The following is a 20,155-nucleotide window of genomic DNA, read 5'->3' on the forward strand; positions in this document are numbered from 1 at the left end:
AGTGGTGCGATCTCAGCTCACTGCAACCTCTGCCTCCTGGGTTCAAGAGATTCTCCTGCCTCAGCCTCCCGCGTAGCTGGGATTACAGGCATGCACGCCCAGATAATTGTTTTTGTATTCTTAGTAGAGATGGGATTTCACCATGTTGGCCAAGCTGGTCTTGAACTCTTGACCTTGTGATCTACCCACCTCGGACTCCCAAAGTGCTAGGATTACAGGCGTGAGCCACCATGCCCAGCCCTAGATTTGGAGTTTTACTTCTTTCTTGAAGCTCCCATCTGCTTCTACTACACTAGGCTAATTTGGAAAGCAACAAAGAAGGGTTGTCCCCTTCCACTCAACATAAGTCCACTCAGGAGCCCAAGTGCCCCCCGTTTTCTTTCCTGTTCTTCTCAACTGACAATGCCATTTTCTGTTTAAGGCACCTGGGATCTGCCTGGAGCGAACTAGTCTCAACTATTGCTCATGTCCAGAATTGAGGCAATGAAGGCAAAAGCAAGAAGACACCCCAGAAGCTAGCTAATCTAATCCCCTTTCCCAGTTTACAGATGAGGAAACTGAGATCCAGAAAGGAAGAAGTAAACATTCCACAATCCTCCGATGAATACCATTCTGGGTTGTTTTATTGCATCAGCAGCAGCAAGGTCTCTGGTTGGAATAGAAGTTCTGCTCAATATGGAAATCTACTTGCTGAACAGTATCTGTGAACTGGTCTTGGGGTCCTTCTTTTTTGTGACTTGAGTTCTTCTGATTCCTAGATATTTATTTCCTTCTTTCTATCTTCCTTGTCTTAATACTTGAAGCTTCCTAAGAGAGCATCATGTGGAGGGCATAGCACCTGATATGGTTTTGCTGTGTGTCCCCACCCAAATCTTATGTCAAGTTATAATTCCCAGTGTTGGAGGTGGGTCCTGGTGGGAGATGATTGGATCGTGGAGGTGGTTTCTAACCGTTTAGCACCATCCCCCACATGCTGTTTCATGATACAGTTCTCACAGGAACTGGTTGTTTAAAAGTGTGTAGCACCTCCCCCATTCTCCCTCTCTCTCTTTCTCTCTCTCTCTCTCTGTCCTGTCACCATATGAGGATGTGCTTACTTCCCTTTCGCCTGAGGCCTCCCCAGATACACCTTCTGTACATCCTGCACAATGGTGAGTCAAACCTCTTTTTCTTTATAAACTACCCAGTCTCTGGTAGTTCTTTATAACAATGTGAGAACAGACTAATACAGCACTGGACTGGGAGTCAGGTGACCATGCTTCTAATTCAAAACTATTGCTACCAAAGGAACTATTGACTTCTTGGTCTTTTGTTTTCTGATCTGTAAAATGAGGTTGGTAAACCAGATGCCCCTTAAGGTCCATTGCAGTTCAGTCATTTTATAAGGTTCACCTTTGTCTGACCCACTCCTTGCCCTAATTTCTGATATAGATATATCCTTACTTGTACAGAGCCTGCTAGCTTATGACTCACACCTTCACTCCTCTTTAATTCCCAGGTCTTCTGAACTTCTGAGACCAGTTTAGTCACTGCTCTACCATCCATCACAGACCTCCTCAGCATTGATACACTCCTCCACAACACCTCTGCCTGAGAAAACTATCAGCTCTGTCTTTTGAGCTGCAACCTAGACTCTGCTGCCCAGACGCTATCACCCATGCACGACTCCATGGGTTCACCAGGGTCTGATGTCATCCTTGCTCTTTGCATACTGGCCAGTTATGCACGTAGGTATACTTATCCTCCACCTAGCCATGCTAACTGGGAGATTGCCACTCTGAAACTCAAAAGCAGGGCAGGTCTACAAAGTGAAAATACCTCACCTTCTTTAGTTCTTCAAGCTGAGGGAGCACGCAAGTCTCCCTTATGACCTGCCACCCAGATGATTGGCACCTGGCTGTGATGCTTCCCCTGTAGCCACTGCTGCAGGGCAGGGTATATTCATCATCCTTGGACCCAAATCCAAAGACAATGTCATTACACTGGGCTGGAAACAAAAGAAAACAACGAAGAAAAATGATCCTAGAATATCCTGGCACTCTATATACACCATGTAGTCATGTTTAACTGTTTTGGAAGTCATATTTTTGGAGACGAAATCCAGGCAAAATTCAGAAGTAGGAGAAGTTTGTCTTTGATGCCCAGCTTCCTGACCCCTCCTTCCAGGTGTCTGATCTGTGCCAACAATATCACCTTTAATGGGCTATCAACTAGTAAGTATTAGGTGATAATAAGGAATGATGTGATCACTCTCAGGAAATATTTTTACTCTTTAAAGGAACATCAGAAAGCCAGACAATTTTCCAGACACTATAGAATAAAGCAGTAATGATATGGTTAAAAGATGGGCAGTTGTTATAAGTGAGTAGCACTTCCTACCTGTACTCCTTTAAGCATTTCTCACATTGCAACCAATTGGTACTCTTGCTGATGGCTCTTAGTAATGCATTCTTACCATGATTGGAACTAGGACATAGAGACATTAACTAAAAGATCCACAAGGGCTATGATTTTTTTTTTTTTTTTGAGATGGAGTTTCACTCTTGTTGTCCAGGATGGAGGGCAGTGGTGTGATCTCTGCTCACTGCAACCTCTATCTCCCAGGCTCAAGTGATTCTCCTGCCTCAGCCTCCCTAGTATCTGGGATTACAGGTACACACCACCATGCCTGGCTATTTATTTATTTATTTATTGTGATTGAGTCTTGCTCTGTCGCCCAGGCTGGAGTTAAGTGGAGTGATCTCGACTCCCAGGGGAATCCTGCTTTGGCCTCCCAAGTAGCTGGGATTACAAGTGTGTGCCACCACGCCTGGCTAATTCTTTTTTTTTTTTCTTTTTTTTTTTTTAGTAGAGATGGGATTTCACCATGTTGGCCAGGCTGGTCTCAAACTTCTGATCTCAGGCAATCTGCCCACCTTGGCCTCCCAAAGTTCTGGGATTACAGGTGTGAGCCACTGCGCCAGGCCTGGCTAACTTTTATGTTTTTAGTAGAGACAGGGTTTCACCATGTTGGCCAAGCTGATCGTGAACTCCTGACCTCAAATGATCTGCCCACCCTGGCCTCCCAAAGTGCTAGGATTACGGATGTGAGCCACCGCACCCAGTCAGGGTTAAGATTTTTGTTTGTTTTCACCATTGCTGCATTTTAACTATGTAGACACTTTGGACTCTCAATAAATATTTATTGAATAATTGTTGTTGAAAGAGATTGGTACAAATTTTGGTAGGAAAGGCATAAGATTGAATGTAAAAGGAAAAGATAAATATCTGAAGAAAAACTGTGTGTGTGTGTGTGTGTGTGTGTGTGTCTGTCTGTCTGTCTTTATATGTGTTAAAGACATGATTTCTTGGATTGCGACTTAGGGATATTGTCAGCCTTAGGACTCTTTCAACACGTATACCAGTCAACTATTGCTGAGCCCTTTGCCTCACAGCCTGCAGGGAAGTCAGTTCTCCACACTGTTTACACTAAGAGGTACAGGTCAGATTTCCACCTAGCAAGAATTTGAAATAGTCGGTTGAAGTTAAGTTTCATCATAGCTGGGTGCGGGGAAACAGCTGCCTGTTTGTACTGCAAGGCAGTTAGAGAACAATTCTTTATTGAAATGTCTCAAATCTACTTCCTGAGGACACAAATGAACTACTAATTAAAGGGGTCTCTTAACCTAAGCAGGGGATGGGAATCCAGCATTACCTTTTCTGAACAATCTGAAAGAGCTGTCTTCTAATGGAAACAGCATGTGAAGGGCTGTCTTAGCCTTCTCGGCAACCTGTTCAATGGCTGACAGCAGTTCAGATGCACTGCAGGAACCAACAACTTCATAGCCAGCAACGATGCTTCCATTTCTGCAGTGATTATGGGGAAAGAGAAATGAGATTCACTACTTATTCGTTCATTCACTCAGGGCCTATGATATGTGTACATGGTCCTGTGGACCCGTGTGTATTGGGTCCACAGGAATAAAGCAAGTAGAGCTTACATTCTAGTGGACAAGGCAAGGCAAATAAAAAACAAGTATCCACCAAAATTACATACATATATATATAAATTTATCTGTATATATACTTACCCTCCACCTAGCCATGCTCACTGGGATATTGCCACTCCCAATAATTATATCTATATATATACAGATATAATTATGGGACCCCACATTAAATAAAGCTGGTTAGTGAAGGCTTTTTTGTGCTGAGGGTCTTTGAAGCTGAGGCCTGCGGCCAGCTATGCAAAAAGCATTGGTGTGGAATGTCAGCACACATAATGTCTCATAGGACATTAGAGTTGGGATTTCATTCTTTATTAAAAAGTTTTCTTCTTTATTAAAAGGTAGTGGCATCATAAGATTTATCTTTTAAGACCATAAGGGCTGCTGTGTAGAAAACAGATGGAAGGGAAGCCAGCAAGGAACAGGGAACCCAGTTAGGAAAGAGCTGGTGGTGGCTTGAACTCGTTGGGTAGCTGTGTATGTGGTCAAATTCAGGTTTTATTTGGAGCTAGAGCCATAGAACTTACTAATGGAGAAGATTTGGGGTGTGAAAGAAAGAAATTAGTCAATAATTCCAAGGAATGGAAAAGCAAGTTTTTGTATATTCTTACAATGGAATACTACTGGGCTACAAGAAGGAAGGAACCACTGATAGAAAAATGAGGATGAATCTCAATGACATTATGCTGAGTGAAAGAAACCAAACACACAAAAAAAAACCAAAAAAAAAAAAACTGGATTATTCTATTTATGTGAAGTTCTGGAATAGACTAAACTAACCTGTGGTGATATAAAGCAGACAAGTGGTTGTTTCTGGTGTGAGGGGATGGCATGGAAAGAGGCTGGAAAGCAACACAAGGGAACTTTTGGGGTTGTGAGAATGCTCCATCTTGATAGGAAGGGACTTGCACAAGCTTTTGTCAAAGCTACTCGAGTTGTACACAAAGTTTGAGCACATAACTGTGTGCAAGTTATACCTCAATAAAAGAAATTATAGCACAAGATGGCTCCAAGGATTGGGTCTCTGCAAGTGGAAGAACAGCATCGCTGTAATGGAAGTAGGGAAGACAGTGGGAAAAATAAGTTATAGGTTAGGATGGGGAGAGTCAGAGGATTCCCAGTTTGGACATGTGACATTTGACATACCATCTAGAAAACCAAGTGGAGATTTTCAAGTAGGCAGTTGGATATTTGGGTCTGGAGTTCAGGGGAGTGCCCAAGCTCAAGTAATAAATTTAGAATCTATCAGCATACAGATGTGTTTGAAACCATGAAAGCATGAGATCACATATATTAAGTCAATCCTGCTATAATAACTCATGAGACAAGCAGTGTATCATTCCCATTTTATAGATAAGAGAACTGAGGCCCAATGAGAAGTTGGGTCAGAAAATTACTAATTACTAATTGATCAGAGGCTCTGCAGCTCAAATTCGTACTACATTGAACTTCTGCTCACAATGTATAAATAAGTGCAGACACCCTTTTGTGTAATGATGGTCACAATACCTTTGCATTGATATGTCCCTTCTATTGATTACAAAGTATTTTCCTGCTTGTTATTGATTTGATTTAATGAAGTTAAACCAGGTTCCACAGGTGTATAACTGTCGTGTTTGACAGATAAGTAAATACAATGAGATATTAAGATTTATTTTAATCTGGGCATGGTGACTCATGCCTGTAATTCCAGCATTTTGGGAGGCCAAGGTGGGTGGATCATTTGAGGCCAGAAGTTTGAGACCAGCCAGGTCAACATGGTGAAAACCTTCTTTATTTTTCAAAATAATTTTTTAAAAAGACATTTATTTTAAATCATATATGCAAAATGTAAAACTTTAGACTGGGCTTGGTGTCTCATGCATGTAATCCCAGTATTATGGGAAGCTGAGGTAGGAAGATCGCTAGAGCCCAGGAGTTTAAGACCAGCCTGAGCAACATAGCAAGACCTCAACTAATTAGCCAAGCATGATGGCACATGCCTGTGGTCCTAGCTACCAGGGAGGCATAGGTGGAATTGCTTGGACCCAGGCGGTCAAGGCTGCAGTGAACTGAGATCGCACCACTCCACTCCAGCATGGACAACAGAGTGAGACCCCATATTAAAACAAAATGAAACAAAAGTAAAACCTCAAAAGTTGTAGTTTATAGACTTGTGCCTACTTTTACTGTGATTTTGTCTACAAATTGTTGCAGACAGCTTATAAGATATACATGATAGAATATAAAGTAGAAGTATAGACAGGAAACAAGGATCACAGAAAAGAAAAATATGAATATTGAAAGTATGATTAACTATATAAATCTCAATATAAAAAAGAAGCAGTGTTTTTGCTAGTATTGAATTTTAAAGAAAACTATACATGCCATGTATGACTTAAAAGGATAATGCCCAGGACAATATGTTTATAGCAAATGCTGTTGAAAATTTTCTATGAGTTGGCCGGACGTGGTGGCTCACACCTGTAATCCCAGCACTTTGGGAAGCCAAGGCAGGCGGATCACGAGGTCAGGAGATCAAGACCATCCTGGCTAACACGGTGAAACCTGTCTCTACTAAAAATACAAAAAAAATTAGCCAGGCATGGTGGTGGGTGCCTGTAGTCCCAGCTACTCAGGAGGCTGAGGCAGGAGGATGGTGTGAACCTGGGAGGTGGAGGTTGCAGTGAGCTGAGAACGTGCCACTGCACTCAAGCCTGGGCGACAGAGCGAGACTCCATTTCCAAAAAAAAAAAAGAAAAGAAAAAGAAAATTTCCTATGGGTGTTTTTAAGTTAACTGTGAAAAAAGTATAACAAGTCAAGTTCTCTGACCTCTAAGCCGCTTTCTCTAACAAGCAGACAGAGTATTAATAGTTGGCAATTAATGTACACATAGATAACTAATTAAACAACTTTTGGAATTAAGGCATAAACAAGAAGATAATTTACTAAATATTTCTTTATTTGCTGTAAACAATGACTACTGCGTTTTGAACTATGATGTATACATGATGTCTGTGCAAAGATATTTCACCCAAAGCCCCACTTCTGGCTCCGAATTATGAGGCATCATATCTCCTGTGGTTGCTGAAGGAGAAAATCCACCCTTTGACAACCCACAACCCTTATCCCCAACCATCACTTTTTCCCATGGATGAGCACCATGATCTCCTGCCTTCTTCTGAGTTTCTGCCCTACTACTATTGTTTTGTAGTTCTACTCACTGACCCATAGTTTTGAGAATGCTTTTCAATATTTAAGGTCCTAGGCCAGATGTGATGGCTCACGCCTGTAATCCCAGCACTCTGGGGGCCGAGGCAGGCAGATCACCTGAGGTCAGGAGTTCGAGACCAGCATGGCCAACATGGTGAAACCCTGTCTCTACTAAAAATACAAAAATTTAGCTGGATGTGGTGGCAGGTGCCTGTAATCCCAGCTACTTGGGAAGTTGAGGCAGGATAATCTCTTGAACCCCATAGGCAAAGGTTGCAGGGTTACAGTGAGCCTAGATTGTGCCATTGCACTCCAGCCTGGGTGATTAAATTAATTTAATTTAAAAATTTTAATTAAATTTTAAATTTTTAAATTAAAAATTAATTTTAATGTTTACAGAGTGAAACTGTCAAAAAAAAATTTAAGGTCCTAAACTCATTTAAGTGAGAATCCAGGCTTTCCTCTTCAGACTTTTTAAAGCATTACAGATCCTTCTTCACTTAGTAAAAATCCTACTATAAAGATGAATTCTGTCCTGTTTTCTATCAGGGTCATCTAAAAACAGCGCTCTGCCTTCTGCAGAACCGGCGCCCAATTCTGGGGATGCCCTTCTAAGACCATTGTGTTACTTACCGAAATTGGGTGACCTGAACAGACTCAAAACCTTGAATTCTTTTGTATGCTTTTTTAAGCTTAGAAAAAGAACAAAGAGCAATGTGTTAATTCTTCTTCCCATACTTCAGAAAGACATTTGAGCAAAAAGTTGAAACAGACAATAAATAAATCAACAGTAGCAAAGGAGTAATGAAAAGAGATACAGTGGGAAATAATTGCATGTCATACAAATGCAGTTAAAATAACAGTTGTGAATGTATACACACACACACATATCCATATATATATATGTATAAAATGTATGTTTGAGATTGCTAATATATTGTGAATAACCAACCGCTTAGAGCAGGAGATGAACTTGATGCCAGATCATAGAATAAATTTACCCAAAATCCATTTTTTCCTTGGCCATTAATTTTTACAGGTACTTAGACTGAATCCATCTATTAAGTATTTGCTCGGGTCTTCAGTTAGAGCTATACCTGAGCCAGCATCCTAGGTGGAGGGACACTGATCTAGTTTTTATGTGACTTTATTATAAAGTTGAGAGTTTTGCTTATTAACTCTCTTCATCCTCTAACAACAGAGTTTTGTTTATAGAGCAAATCCCAAATGCTGACAATTGAGCTTAGATCATGAATTTTTTTTCTTTTTCTTTTTTCTTTTTTTTTTTTTTTTGAGGTGGAGTCTCATTCTGTCACCCAGGCTGGAGTGCAATGGCACAATCTCAGCTAACTACAAACTCCACCTCCCGGGTTCAAGCGATTCTCATGCCTCATCACCTGAGTATCTGAGATTACAGGTGTATGACACATGCCCTGCTAATTTTTGTATTTTTTAGTAGAGATTGGGTTTCACCATGCTGGCCAGGCTGGTCTCAAACTCCTGACTTCAAGTGATCTGCCTACCTCAGCCTCCCAAAATACTGGGATTACAGGCATGAGCCACCGCATCCAGCCCATAAAAAGTTTTTATAAAAAATAAAAAGAGAAAATAATCAAAAAGCCTTAGTATATTACTCAAATAAGTGAGCAAAACTGAACACAACAGAAGTGCAAAGAAGTCAGCTGCTAAACTTTCCTAGAAAGAAGATGCTCAGGGAATTTCAACTGTGGGCAGAGCAAATAACTGCTCTGTAATAGCTCACTGAAAATGAATAATTAAGAATATGTATTAAATATACATGCTGAATTGAAAACATTTGAACTTGAGTGTAGCAAACAATTCCTTATATAATGAGTAGAAAGAGCTTACTTGAATTTCAATTCCAGTTGCATATTTGGAGTATATAGCAGAAGATGAATTCAAAAGGTCATTTGTAAATCTTTCATTAATTTTGAAAGTGCCCCAAATCTCTGTAGGAAATAAAAATAAGTTTATAGATATAATATATTTCTAACTTGATTTTATTAGCAGCCTACAATTATAGAAGTACAATTCGGAGTCTTCTATTCAACAGTGATGTTTCAAATTTTTTTCATAAGAAATATTCACCTAAAATAACACAGGATGCATACATAAAAACCAGAGTTTTCTATTGCAGATTTGGAATAGTAATAAGGAAGTGCTGCTAATCAAGACAATCTTAAAACTAGGTAAATGCGTGGCCTCTCATGTGTCACTAATAAAAGCATTCACTGAACACTGAAATGTATCTTCATCTAGGCAATAAGCTTAAGCATTGTCCCTATTAAAAAATAAGTGATGACAGTAACAGCAATACTACTTGCTAACTCCAACACCTTCCTTACCTACCCATTGCCAGTACTTCTCTGCACTGGGACAATTCTCTGTGTGGACAAATCCCATTTATCTTTCATTCAGGACCTAATCAAATGTCATCTCTTCCACAAAGGTCTTCTCTAATCCTCAGATGCAGAGTCTTTTCTCTCCTATAAATTCCTACAGTATTTTATCCCTATCTCCCTCCCAGCCTCTTACATATTCCTAAACATTGATTTGTGTACGTCTCATCTATGCACATCTCCACAGTACTGTGGAAAGCTCCTCATAAGTGTCATCCCTGTCTGATCCGGCTTGGTATTTTTCAAAGACGGATTAGACATGGACCATCTTTTTCTTTTCTTCCCTTCCCTTCCCTTCCCTTCCCTTCCCTTCCCTTCCCTTTCTTTCTTTCTTTCTTTTTGAGACAGGGTCTCACTTTTGTCACCCAGGCTAGAGTGCAGTGGCACGATCTTGGCTCACTGCAGCCTCAACCTCCTGGGTTCAAGCAATCCTCTTCCCTCAGCCCCCCAAGTAGCTGGTACTACAGACACACACCACTACACCCAGCTAATTTTTGTATTTTTTGCAGAGTTGCGTTTTCGCCATGTTGCCCAAGCTGGTCTCGAACTCTTCCTGAGTTCAAGCAATCAGCCTGCCTTAATCTTCCAAAGTGCTAGGATTACAGGCGTAAGCTGCTGTGCCCATCTTTCAAAACACAGGCTTTCATCAACATTTGTTGAAGAAGTGACATTCTTTTCTTTCTTGTATTACAGCCTGGCCTCTCCAACGAGTCTCCTAATTCATAGACAGCAAGAGAAATTCTTCTTTGTGTCCTCCTAGAATTTGCCTCTGATCTGGGTGTAAAGATGGTGCTTAATAAGTAACGTATTGCCATAACCTGAATTGCTGTAGTCCCAGGAAGGAGAGCCAGTATTCCCAATTAAGCTGGGCTATTTCAGGCTCACTCTTTGCTCAGTTCCATCAATATCTGGGGCTTCCAGTTAACTGAAGTAATCATTGCAGGAGCTTTTTAAAGTCCTTCATGCCCTGGAGTCCGTGTCATTTGGCTCATCTCATCTTTCATTGAACAGAAACCCAAGTTAGCCATAGCTCCCTCAGCTACTGCTGGTTTCCTAAGCTAGACTTTTAGCTTTTGTTTTGTTTTAACAAGGCATTCAGTACACATATTTGTTGACAATTGACAGCATTTCTTTTAGTAGAATCATTCACTATGTGTTCCTCCCTGCATTCACATCTCTCGACTTCCCTTTTCTTGAAATTGATGTTGGCAAAAGAGGTGAAAAGAGAGTAGGAAGACAAATGTTGCTTACTCAAGCAGTTCCTCGTTTTGGAATTTTAGCAACTCTCCCTCAGTCTCAATAGAATCATATGATTGCAGAGCTGAGCTGGATGGACCTAAAGGTTGAAGTGACCGTCACATGTGTTTCTGGATCTTCTGTACTATGAAAACCCTCACTGTGTCCAGCCAGGCCCAACATAATATATAATCACTGTCCCTCAATCTCCCTGTAAACAAACAGTGACTAGCAAGACGATGAGCCAGAGCCCCTTCTCTGTTGCATGTTGGGGTGGGAGAAGACCCAGCCTGAGCATTCTTTGTTGCTTACTTGTTCTCTCACAGAAATTGACACTCTGGCTGAGATTGTTGAGATGACATTCACAGCTTGGGAGTGCTCCAGCCGTGTGAAGGTAGCAGTTCTGGGGATCAAGGCACGAGGGAGGAAACCAGGTGTAGCCATCTTCACAGGTACACTGCAGGATCCCATTCAGGCTGTTGCAGTCTGCACAAAAAAAATAGAACTCAGTGTCATGGATTCTGGTTTATAAACTGACTACTGATGAGCAGTGATTTTATTTTTTATATGTTTATTTTTCAGATTAACTTCCCACATCTTCTATGAGTTTTGTCTTGGTTTGTTGCCCAGGCTAGAATACAGTGGTATGTTTTGGTTTGTTGCCCAGGCTAGAATACAGTGGTATGATCTCAGCTCACTGCAAACTCTGCCTCCTGAGTTCAAGTGATTCTTGTGCCTCAGTCACCTGAGTAGCTGGAATTACAGGCATTAATTCCACCACCAGCTAAAGTAATTAGCTGGAATTACCACCACCCCTGGAATTACCAGCACGCTTGGTTAATTTTTGTATTTTTAGTAGAGATAGTATTTCGTCATGTTGGCCATGCTGGTCTTGAACTCCTGAGCTCAAGTGATCTGCCTGCCTTGGCCTCCAAAAATGCTGGGAATACAGGCATGAGCCGCTGCACCCAGCCCTGAGTAGTGATTTCTGATCCTTAGTTCTGACATGGAATCTGGACCAAGGATTTGATTGGTGCAAAAGTAATAGCAATTTTTTGCCATTAAAAGTAAAATAATGGTAATATTTCTCACCAAAAGCCAGAAGGATGAAGCCAGGATGGCAATATATTTAAGGTAAGGAAATGTCCAACTCAATAAATTGTGAGGTTGGTATCAGAAAGCTAACAAACATAAAGCTACAATGGCTGGGATTAGCATGCAAAAGAAGGATGTATGCTCCATACATAGCCACTGCAATGGAAGAGAGAAGCAGAAGAGGACATTTGTAATAGGAGAGATATTTAAAGGATTCTGGAGGGTATTTGACCACCATCTCATTGGAGACTCCTTTCCATCCACCTGCCACCACTCCCAGGTAGGCCTTATAAGCAAGATGACAAAGGCAGAGAAACATTTTCGGGGAAAGTCATGATGAAAAATTTCTCTAGTAGCAATCCTCTATGCCTGCCCCCTTCTATTACACTTGAAATTCCCACCGAAGTCATTTTTTTTCAGTAGATCAAAAAGCAGGGTGAAGTCACCGGACACCTTTGTGAAACTACGCACAGTGTGCAGCAAATGGTTCTCAAGCTTTATTGCACAACAGAATCACCTGGAAGATCTCACCCTGGAGTTTCTGATCCTCTAAGTCAAGATGAATGAAGAATTTGCATTTCTGTTAAGTTCCCTAATGCTGCTGCTGCTGCTACTGCTAGCCTGGAGACCACGCTTTAAGAATCACTGCTTTAGATCAATAATTTAACTTCTCTGAACCCCACCTTTGTGCTTATTAGTGCTGTTTGCCAAATATTTCTTGCCATCTTCCAGGTACACAGGATTGCATATCCTAGTCCCTTGAAGTTAAGTGGAGCCATGGAGCAAGTTTTAACCAATAAGTTGTGGGCAGAATTACTGTGGTCACTTCTGAGTCAGAGAATTTAATTGCCTATGGAAAACTCTCCAGTGTTTCACTTATTTTTGATTTGGCATGGGTATATATGAGATAGGGTCTGATACATCACTCTGCGTACTGGTGGCAACAGAAACAGCCCTCTGCCAATCTGCAATGGACATGTAGCATGAAGAAGAAATAAAGCATTTATTCTTTTAAATCACAGATTGTAGGGATGATTGCTTCCACAGCATAACCCAACCTGATAGCATAACCCTGACTGATACACCCGCCTTCCCCATTTACATATCCAGTCACTGAGAGACACTTACATGTGGTAGCCTTTGCTCTGATAATCATGAGCTCGTGTGACCATAATATTGGAGGCTTCAAGAGCTTCAGAAAATTTCTCAAATCTCTTTTCTCCTTGGAATCTCTATAGGTCACCTGAAGCAGCAGCTCATATTCTTGGACTGGGCCTAAAGAGAGAAAGAGGGTCAGAAACCCTTTTTTCTGTCCATGGGGAAACTATTACTGAGGAAGCGACTGAGAAACAATCATCAAATTCAGCCTGGAGGTCAGGGACTCTACCACGCTGCTTGTTCTTGAGTTCCTTTCATCCAAACATGGACTAGAAATGAATACCCAGGATAAACACAAGCCAATGGTTCCCACACATGCCAAATATACGTCTGTCCTCTCACTTCTGCCAGGCCAGCTGCCCCGGTGCTGCCTGTCCCTCCCCAGAATCACTCTCTTAATGTTATACAGCTCCTCATGGCGCACCCACAGTCAAGCTTCAGGTATCGAGACTGAAGGGGGAAGAGGTGAGGAAATCCAAGTCAACCTTCCCTCCCCAGCCCCCAGCTCTGATCTCCTTGAAGTATCTCCAATATAAGACCCCTCAATCTCACACTCACGAAGAGCCTTTTCTTCTCCTGTGAAAATATTCCATTCGTTAGCTGAGTTTGGGTATTTATATGAAATCCAAAAGCAAAACAAATCTAAACTTTCCCTTGAGGCTTGATCCACCCTCACCTCCAGCTCATCATTTCTGGACAGCACATTTTCTTTTCCCAAGGAAAAGCCATTAACTGATTTTGACAGGGAAAGGAGGGGAATCCTATGAGTCTTCTCCCATCCAAAATTCACTTAAGTCCATTCACATAAAACTTGGCATGGAATTCCCAGGGGCTTCAAGGTCCCCCAAGGCTCACCTATGAAAGACCCGACATCCCACACCATTGCACCTCAGTCCCATCTCTTACTCTCCCATCTCCTTACAGACTAGAGCCTCTTCCCCAGGCATTGGAAGTCCTCTCTGAGTGGTGGGAGCTGAGGCTAGTCCCACTCCTACTGTCCAAGCAGGTGAGGAGTGGGGAACAGGGAAAAGGGTGGCCCTGCTCACATCGTCAGGGGTTAATGGCACTGGTTCTGGAGCCAGATTGACTGGATTTGAATCCTGGTCCCTGCCGCTAGTTCTGTGCCTTAGTTTCACTATCTGTAAAATAAAGATGACTGCTGTACCTAACTCAGAGGGTCAGTATGAGGGTTTAATTCATCTAATGCACTTCAAATAGTCCTGCCACATAGTAACATCCCAGTAATAGTTGCTATATTTTTATTGTTATTTTTACTGTCAGGAAAATTGTATTCATGTCATTACAAGTTGAAATTTTGATTTCATTTTCCCAAAGAAGTGTAGCCTTGCATGGTGGTAGATGCTATGGTACTATTAGCACATTGCTGTATGGTAGACTCATTGCATGGTAGAAAAGCTATTGTGGACTGATCCAGGAACCTAACAACCACATGTGCATCACTGTTTCTATAAGGGAATGTGTTCAGCACTAGAAACATCAGATCCACAAACTAAATTTCAGAACACAACTCATTTCTAGACTGGAGCTATGGCCATTAATTACATTGTTAGAATCAAGGCACAGAAGAAAAGGGCGTGTGTGAACAGCTACTTGCCAGGTCTGATGTAAGACACTATGCTCTCATGATATTATTTAATCTTCACAAATGTCCTGCTCATAGGAATTACTGTCATTCTCCTTGTACATATTTGGATGTTTAATAATATGCCTAGGATCATACAACCAGTCAGAGGCAATGCTGGGATTAGAAGCCTGGTCCCTTGACACCAAAATCCACTACACCATGCTGTCTGACTGAGCCTCACCTGGTTGGTTTCTCTTATTCACAATGAGTTCCCTTTTTGTTTTGATGCCATCATTTCTCTGTTAAAAAGAAAACAAACGGTTATGGTGAGACTTTGAAGAGTTGTGCTTCATAAGGCCTCGCTGAGTTTCCCAGATGAATTAAAATCATGAATCTAAAATCCAAGCCAGGGATGGTGGAGAGGCGGTCAGGGAAGGCCTCATTGGAGCAACTTTTGAGCAAACACCTGAAGGGTAAGAGTATGCCTGGCAGGTGAAGGCAGAATGAGGACACAAGAGCCGTGGAGAGAGGAGAGAGAGAGGAGAGCCACAGGAGGTGGGGTCAGAGGTTCTCTGGGGAGGCAGGATGTGCAGGCCTTTATAGGCCACGGAAAGGGTTTTATCTTTTCCTTGAGTGAGATGAGAAACCGCTGGGGAGCTTTGAACAGGGGAAAGACATGCTGTAACTTACTTTGTAGCAGGCTCAATCCTGAAGCCCTGCTAAGAACAGATAAGCACAGAAGCAATGAGTGTATTTCAGGGGTTGTTGAAATTATGCAGGTGAAAGACAATGAAGGTGTGGATCAAGGTAGCAGCCACGGAAGTAGTGAGAAGTTTTTGAATTCTGGATATATTTTAAAGGTAAAGCTTAAAAAGTAATGCCAGTGGTTTAGAGATGGAATGTGAGAAGAGTCAAGCATGATTCTTAAGGTTTTTTTGCCTAAGTAGCTGGAAAGATAGTGATACCACCTGCTGAGACAGGCAAGAAGGAGTGGATTCGATTTCGGGCAAATGAAGTTCGGAGGTCCACTGGGTGCCCAGCTGGAAATAACACGCAGGTAATGGACATGTGAGTGTGGACAGGGGAGAGGTCTGAGATGGAGCTATACAGCTGGGAGTCATCAGCACGTAGAGAATATTAAAACCACGATCCTAGATGAAAGCATCACGAAAACGAGTGTAGATAGGGAAGAGAGTGTCTAAGGATTGCTAATGTCCATCTATGTGACTTTTCTGCATCCAAAAAGCCATAGTAGAAAATGTGTTGAACTGGAAAAGATCTCTAAGGTAGTTTAATCAAAGGTCCTCCTTTTGCAGTTTGATCATCTAAACTCCGAAGAGATGAAATGACTTACTTATCCAAGGCCACACAATGAACGTTGGTCATGTTGAAACAAGAACTCAGGACTTTGGATCTCAAGTACATTAAATTATGCAGTTGCAGTCCCCTAAAGAGTGAGGGGTTCTAAAAATGCCAGAAGGAGAGAGGAGAGATAGTTGAGAAGAGATATGAGATATAGCACCAACTTACCCCCAGGAAGCCACCGTGGCCATCAGTGAAGGTGAAGAAAGAAATGAGCCACAGCACTCCAACTTTCATTTTCCCTGGACTGAGCAGCAGCAGTCGGGTGCATAGTCTGTGCGAAACAAGCAGGGTATCAGGTAAGGTAGAGACATAAAAACAAGAAATTCAAGCCAAAATGTAAAAATGCACACAGTGGTGGGGCCCCATGGAGCTGATCCGAGCCCCTGGGTGTCTGATTGTGTTTCCACTTCACGGAACCTGTGACATCATGACTTCTGCTCCCACTGCAGGCGTAGTAAATTTCCACCTTTACAGACTTATTAGAAAACTGCCCTAGAGCTGTCTTCCAGGTGATGGTATCTGACTAAACACAGGCTGCTTTTAAATCATGACTTGCTTAACATTGCAACTAGGTGCATTTAACACCAGTCTTTTATATTTCACGGAAGTTTCCTTTTCATTTCGGGAAAGAAAAACATTAAATAACCAAAGACTCTTTAAACCATTAATACCAGGATACAATTTGAGTGTTTAAGCACATAAATAATAATGAATCAATCCAGCAAACTTCCTTTTTCATAGTAGATACAATCAGCTAAAAGATGTCCTTGAGTTTATGATTATCTCAAATAATTTAGATAAAACTCAGTACCTAGACCTGGTCACAAGATTAATCACTTATACCCAGGTTATTTTGCATCAAAAAAAATCACAAAATGTTAGAATTGTTCTGTCTAATACAGTAGCCACTAGCCATATGTGGCTATCTAAATATGAATGACAGTTAAAATTAAATTAAATTTAAAATTCAGTTGCTCAATCACGTTGACCACATTTCCAGTGCTCAGGGGCCACATGTGGCTAGGGGCTACCGTATTGGGTAGCTCAACACAGGACGCTTACATCATTGCTAAGTTTTACTGCACGGCATTGATAGAACTTAAAGGAATACCTTCTTCTGACCTCTCAATGTTTCTTTTACATCTCACAGGAGAAGGTGAAAAAGTTTGACTCCCGAACTCAAAAGTCTTCCCCTGGAATAATTGTCCTTGCTTAGCAGTCCGGAGTACACAAAGTTGGGCTCTCCATCCAGCCCTTACCTTGCTTCCTGGGTGTGCTTAAACTTCATACAAATGCTGCCGTCTCTCCAGTGCCACCCCACACTGCCCTCTGATCTCAAAAGCAGAGGAAAGGCATTAGAGACAGGGAAGAACTACCACAGAGGTGGCCTATGTTTCAGCAGAGACCTTTTCTAGGTCTTTCTGGGGCAGCATGAAAAACAGGCAATGTGACACGTACAGCTCTTGAATTTACCTTCTCCTTTTGGATGAATGGTCCTCTTATGCCCCATCTTCCTGTTTACCAAAGACTCCTTGTAAATCTGTTGCTTTAAAATTCTTTGGCAGCAGCCTGAGCTCTAGATTACTCTTTAGGGTCTTGTTTCCCCACAGCTTGTCTGCTCTGAGTTCTATTCCTTCCTGCCTGTGTTTCTGCTTTCTAAAAGTGATGAATATTTGTCTCTAGAGCAGTGTTTTACAAACTTTCTTGACAGAATCCCATAGAAAGAAAGATATGTTATAACATGAATGTGTGTGTGTGTGTGTGTGTACCTTGGATATTTTCTACTTGTTTTTATTTTATTTATTTCATTTTTATTAGTAAATTGTTATATTCTACTAAATTGATTTTGCAATACCCTCATGAAGCACAGTCACATTGCAGAGGGGCGTTGCGCCCCTTCCAGCCCCTTTTCCACTTTTTCTTCACTTTTTTTTTTTTGAGATGGAGTCTCACTCTGTTGCCCAGGCTGGAGTGCAGTGGCATGATCTCAGCTCACTGCAACCTTCACCTTCCAGGTTCAAGCGATTCTCCTGCCTCAGCCTCATGAGAGCTGGGATTACAGGCACCCATCACAATGCCTGGCCAATTTTTGTATTTTTAGTCGAGATGGGTTTTCACCATGTTGGTCAGGCTGGTCTCAAACTCCTGACCTCAAGTGATCTGCCTGCCTCGGCCTCCCAAAATGCTGGGATTACAGGTGTGAGTCATTATGCCCGGCCACTTTTTCTTCACTTCTAGGGAAGGATATTTTATTTGAATTCTCGGGAACTATTTGGGTCACAGTTTATAGGGCTGGAGCTTTCAAATGGGATAACAGTCTTGGTGCCTGCGGTGTGATCCGTTTTGCCTCTTTGTGCCAGAGCCTGCTTCCAAATGGGAGACCTGGCCTGCATAAGGCTCTCAGGCTCACTCTCTCTCACCTCCTCATCCCACTCTGAAAAATCTTTCTCATACATGTAGCCCAGGCCTGAGGCTGTAAAGCCAGCTTGAGAAGGCCTGAAGACAGCTCTGGGCATTGTGGAAAAGCCCTCTCTCATAGACCCCACCTCTTTATTCCCTCTTCTCCCACCCTAGAGATACATTCTGGCATCCTTGGACTTGCTACAGATGGCAAACTGTAGCTTAGAGTCAGAGTTTCAGACGAGTGAGGAAGGGAGGGAAGAGAAGGAAAGGAGAAAACATTTAGGAGCTCATTAGAAAATGTGGGTGTCCCCATCTCACCCTAAACCTACTAAATCTTGGACAGCTCAGGCCCAGCTCTGTATATTATAATTATAATTATGATTATGGAGACATGTTCTTGCTCTGTCACCCAGGCTGGAAGTGCAGTGGTGTAGTCATGGCTCACTGCAGCCTTGACCTCCTGGGCAAAAGTGATCCTCCCACCTCAGCCTCCCTAATAGCTGAGACTACAGGCTAATTCTTTTAATTTTTTTGTAGTGACAAGGTTTCACTATATTGTCCAAGTTTTCTTAAACTCCTGGGCTTAAGCAATTCTCCCACCTCAGCCTCCAAAGAGGGACTACAGGCATGAGCCACCATGCCAGGCCAGCCCATGTGTATTATTAAAGCTAGACAAGCAATGCTCACATCCAGGCAAGTTTGAGAGCTGTTACTCTAGACTGTTTTAAGTATAGGGAAAACGATTTATCCAGAGAGAAGTGGCAGAGGGAGAGGTTGTGGCGCCTGCGGCCTCCACTCTGCTACCCTCCATCCTTATAACAATAAAAATAAAATAAAAAATAAAGATTTCTCTACCTAGTCTAGTCCTGTGATAGGAGTTCTACTCTGGGATTTGAAACCAAAGCTCAAGCGAATCAAAATTGTTTTCTTTGCTTCCTTGGTGCATATAGCTCCCTCTGGGATACAGTTGTAAGGTTTAGGAAGTAAAAACACAAGATATCCTCAAAATTTTGAATTTCAAATAAACAATGAATTTTTGTAGTGAAGTATGCCCCTGTGCAATATTTGCAACATTATTTGTTGTCTAAAATTATTTGTTTCTTATCTGAAATTCAAATTTAACTGGACACCCTGTATTTGACAACTAGTTAAAGGTGGGAAAAAATGAAATCTCAAGGCACATAGGTGAAAACGGGCTCTGTAGCTGCGCTAGCCAGGGTCCCGTTCTCAGCTTTGACATTTATCAACTGGATGCCCTTTGGAATTGTCTTAAGTTTTCTATACTTTGGTTTACTCATCAAGAATATGGGGAAAATAGTATTTAATTCACGGGCTCTTAGGAGAATTGAATGAGTAATTTGCAAGTAAAGTATCCAGAGTGGTGCCTAGTATTTCAACCTTACCATCAGCTTGTATAGTTACTTGCTGGATTGTGTCAGAATTTGACTTCAATTCTGAGTCAAATTAACTTATTAAAAAAAAAAAAAGGACAGTTGGGTTAACTGATTCCCGCCACTCTGGAAATGGAGGGATCCCAACTTCGAAGCAATAAAAGTACATTTTTACAGTAATTGAATTATCTGACTCAAAGGAGGGTCCACAGCAGCAAGGATGTCAGAGATTGCTGTGTGTGTGCGAGGTCCTCATAAATCTCACTGAACTTCGCCTTTGTTAAACATAAACCCCATGGTATTTTCATCACTTCCCTTCCAAG

The 20,155-nt window shown here is 41.7% G+C and overlaps 1 protein-coding gene across 1 annotated transcript in view; it reads right to left on the reverse strand.

The window, feature by feature from the left end:
* The window catches only part of ADGRF1 (adhesion G protein-coupled receptor F1), a 49,842-nt gene that overhangs the window by 14,718 nt on the left and 14,969 nt on the right, over positions 1-20,155 (reverse strand). The window contains exons 4-11 of the mRNA XM_033217391.1: positions 16,204-16,314; positions 14,915-14,972; positions 13,059-13,205; positions 11,148-11,321; positions 9,049-9,149; positions 7,813-7,871; positions 3,695-3,846; positions 1,824-1,987 (exon numbers count right to left, since the gene is read on the reverse strand). Coding sequence (XP_033073282.1) covers positions 1,824-1,987; positions 3,695-3,846; positions 7,813-7,871; positions 9,049-9,149; positions 11,148-11,321; positions 13,059-13,205; positions 14,915-14,972; positions 16,204-16,272 — 924 coding nt within the window. The 5' untranslated portion in view covers positions 16,273-16,314. The remainder of the gene's footprint in view (positions 1-1,823; positions 1,988-3,694; positions 3,847-7,812; positions 7,872-9,048; positions 9,150-11,147; positions 11,322-13,058; positions 13,206-14,914; positions 14,973-16,203; positions 16,315-20,155) is intronic.

The sequence above is a fragment of the Trachypithecus francoisi genome, unplaced genomic scaffold (genome assembly GCF_009764315.1).
Source record: "Trachypithecus francoisi isolate TF-2019V2 unplaced genomic scaffold, Tfra_2.0 Lachesis_group10, whole genome shotgun sequence".
NCBI classification, from domain to species: domain Eukaryota; kingdom Metazoa; phylum Chordata; class Mammalia; order Primates; family Cercopithecidae; genus Trachypithecus; species Trachypithecus francoisi.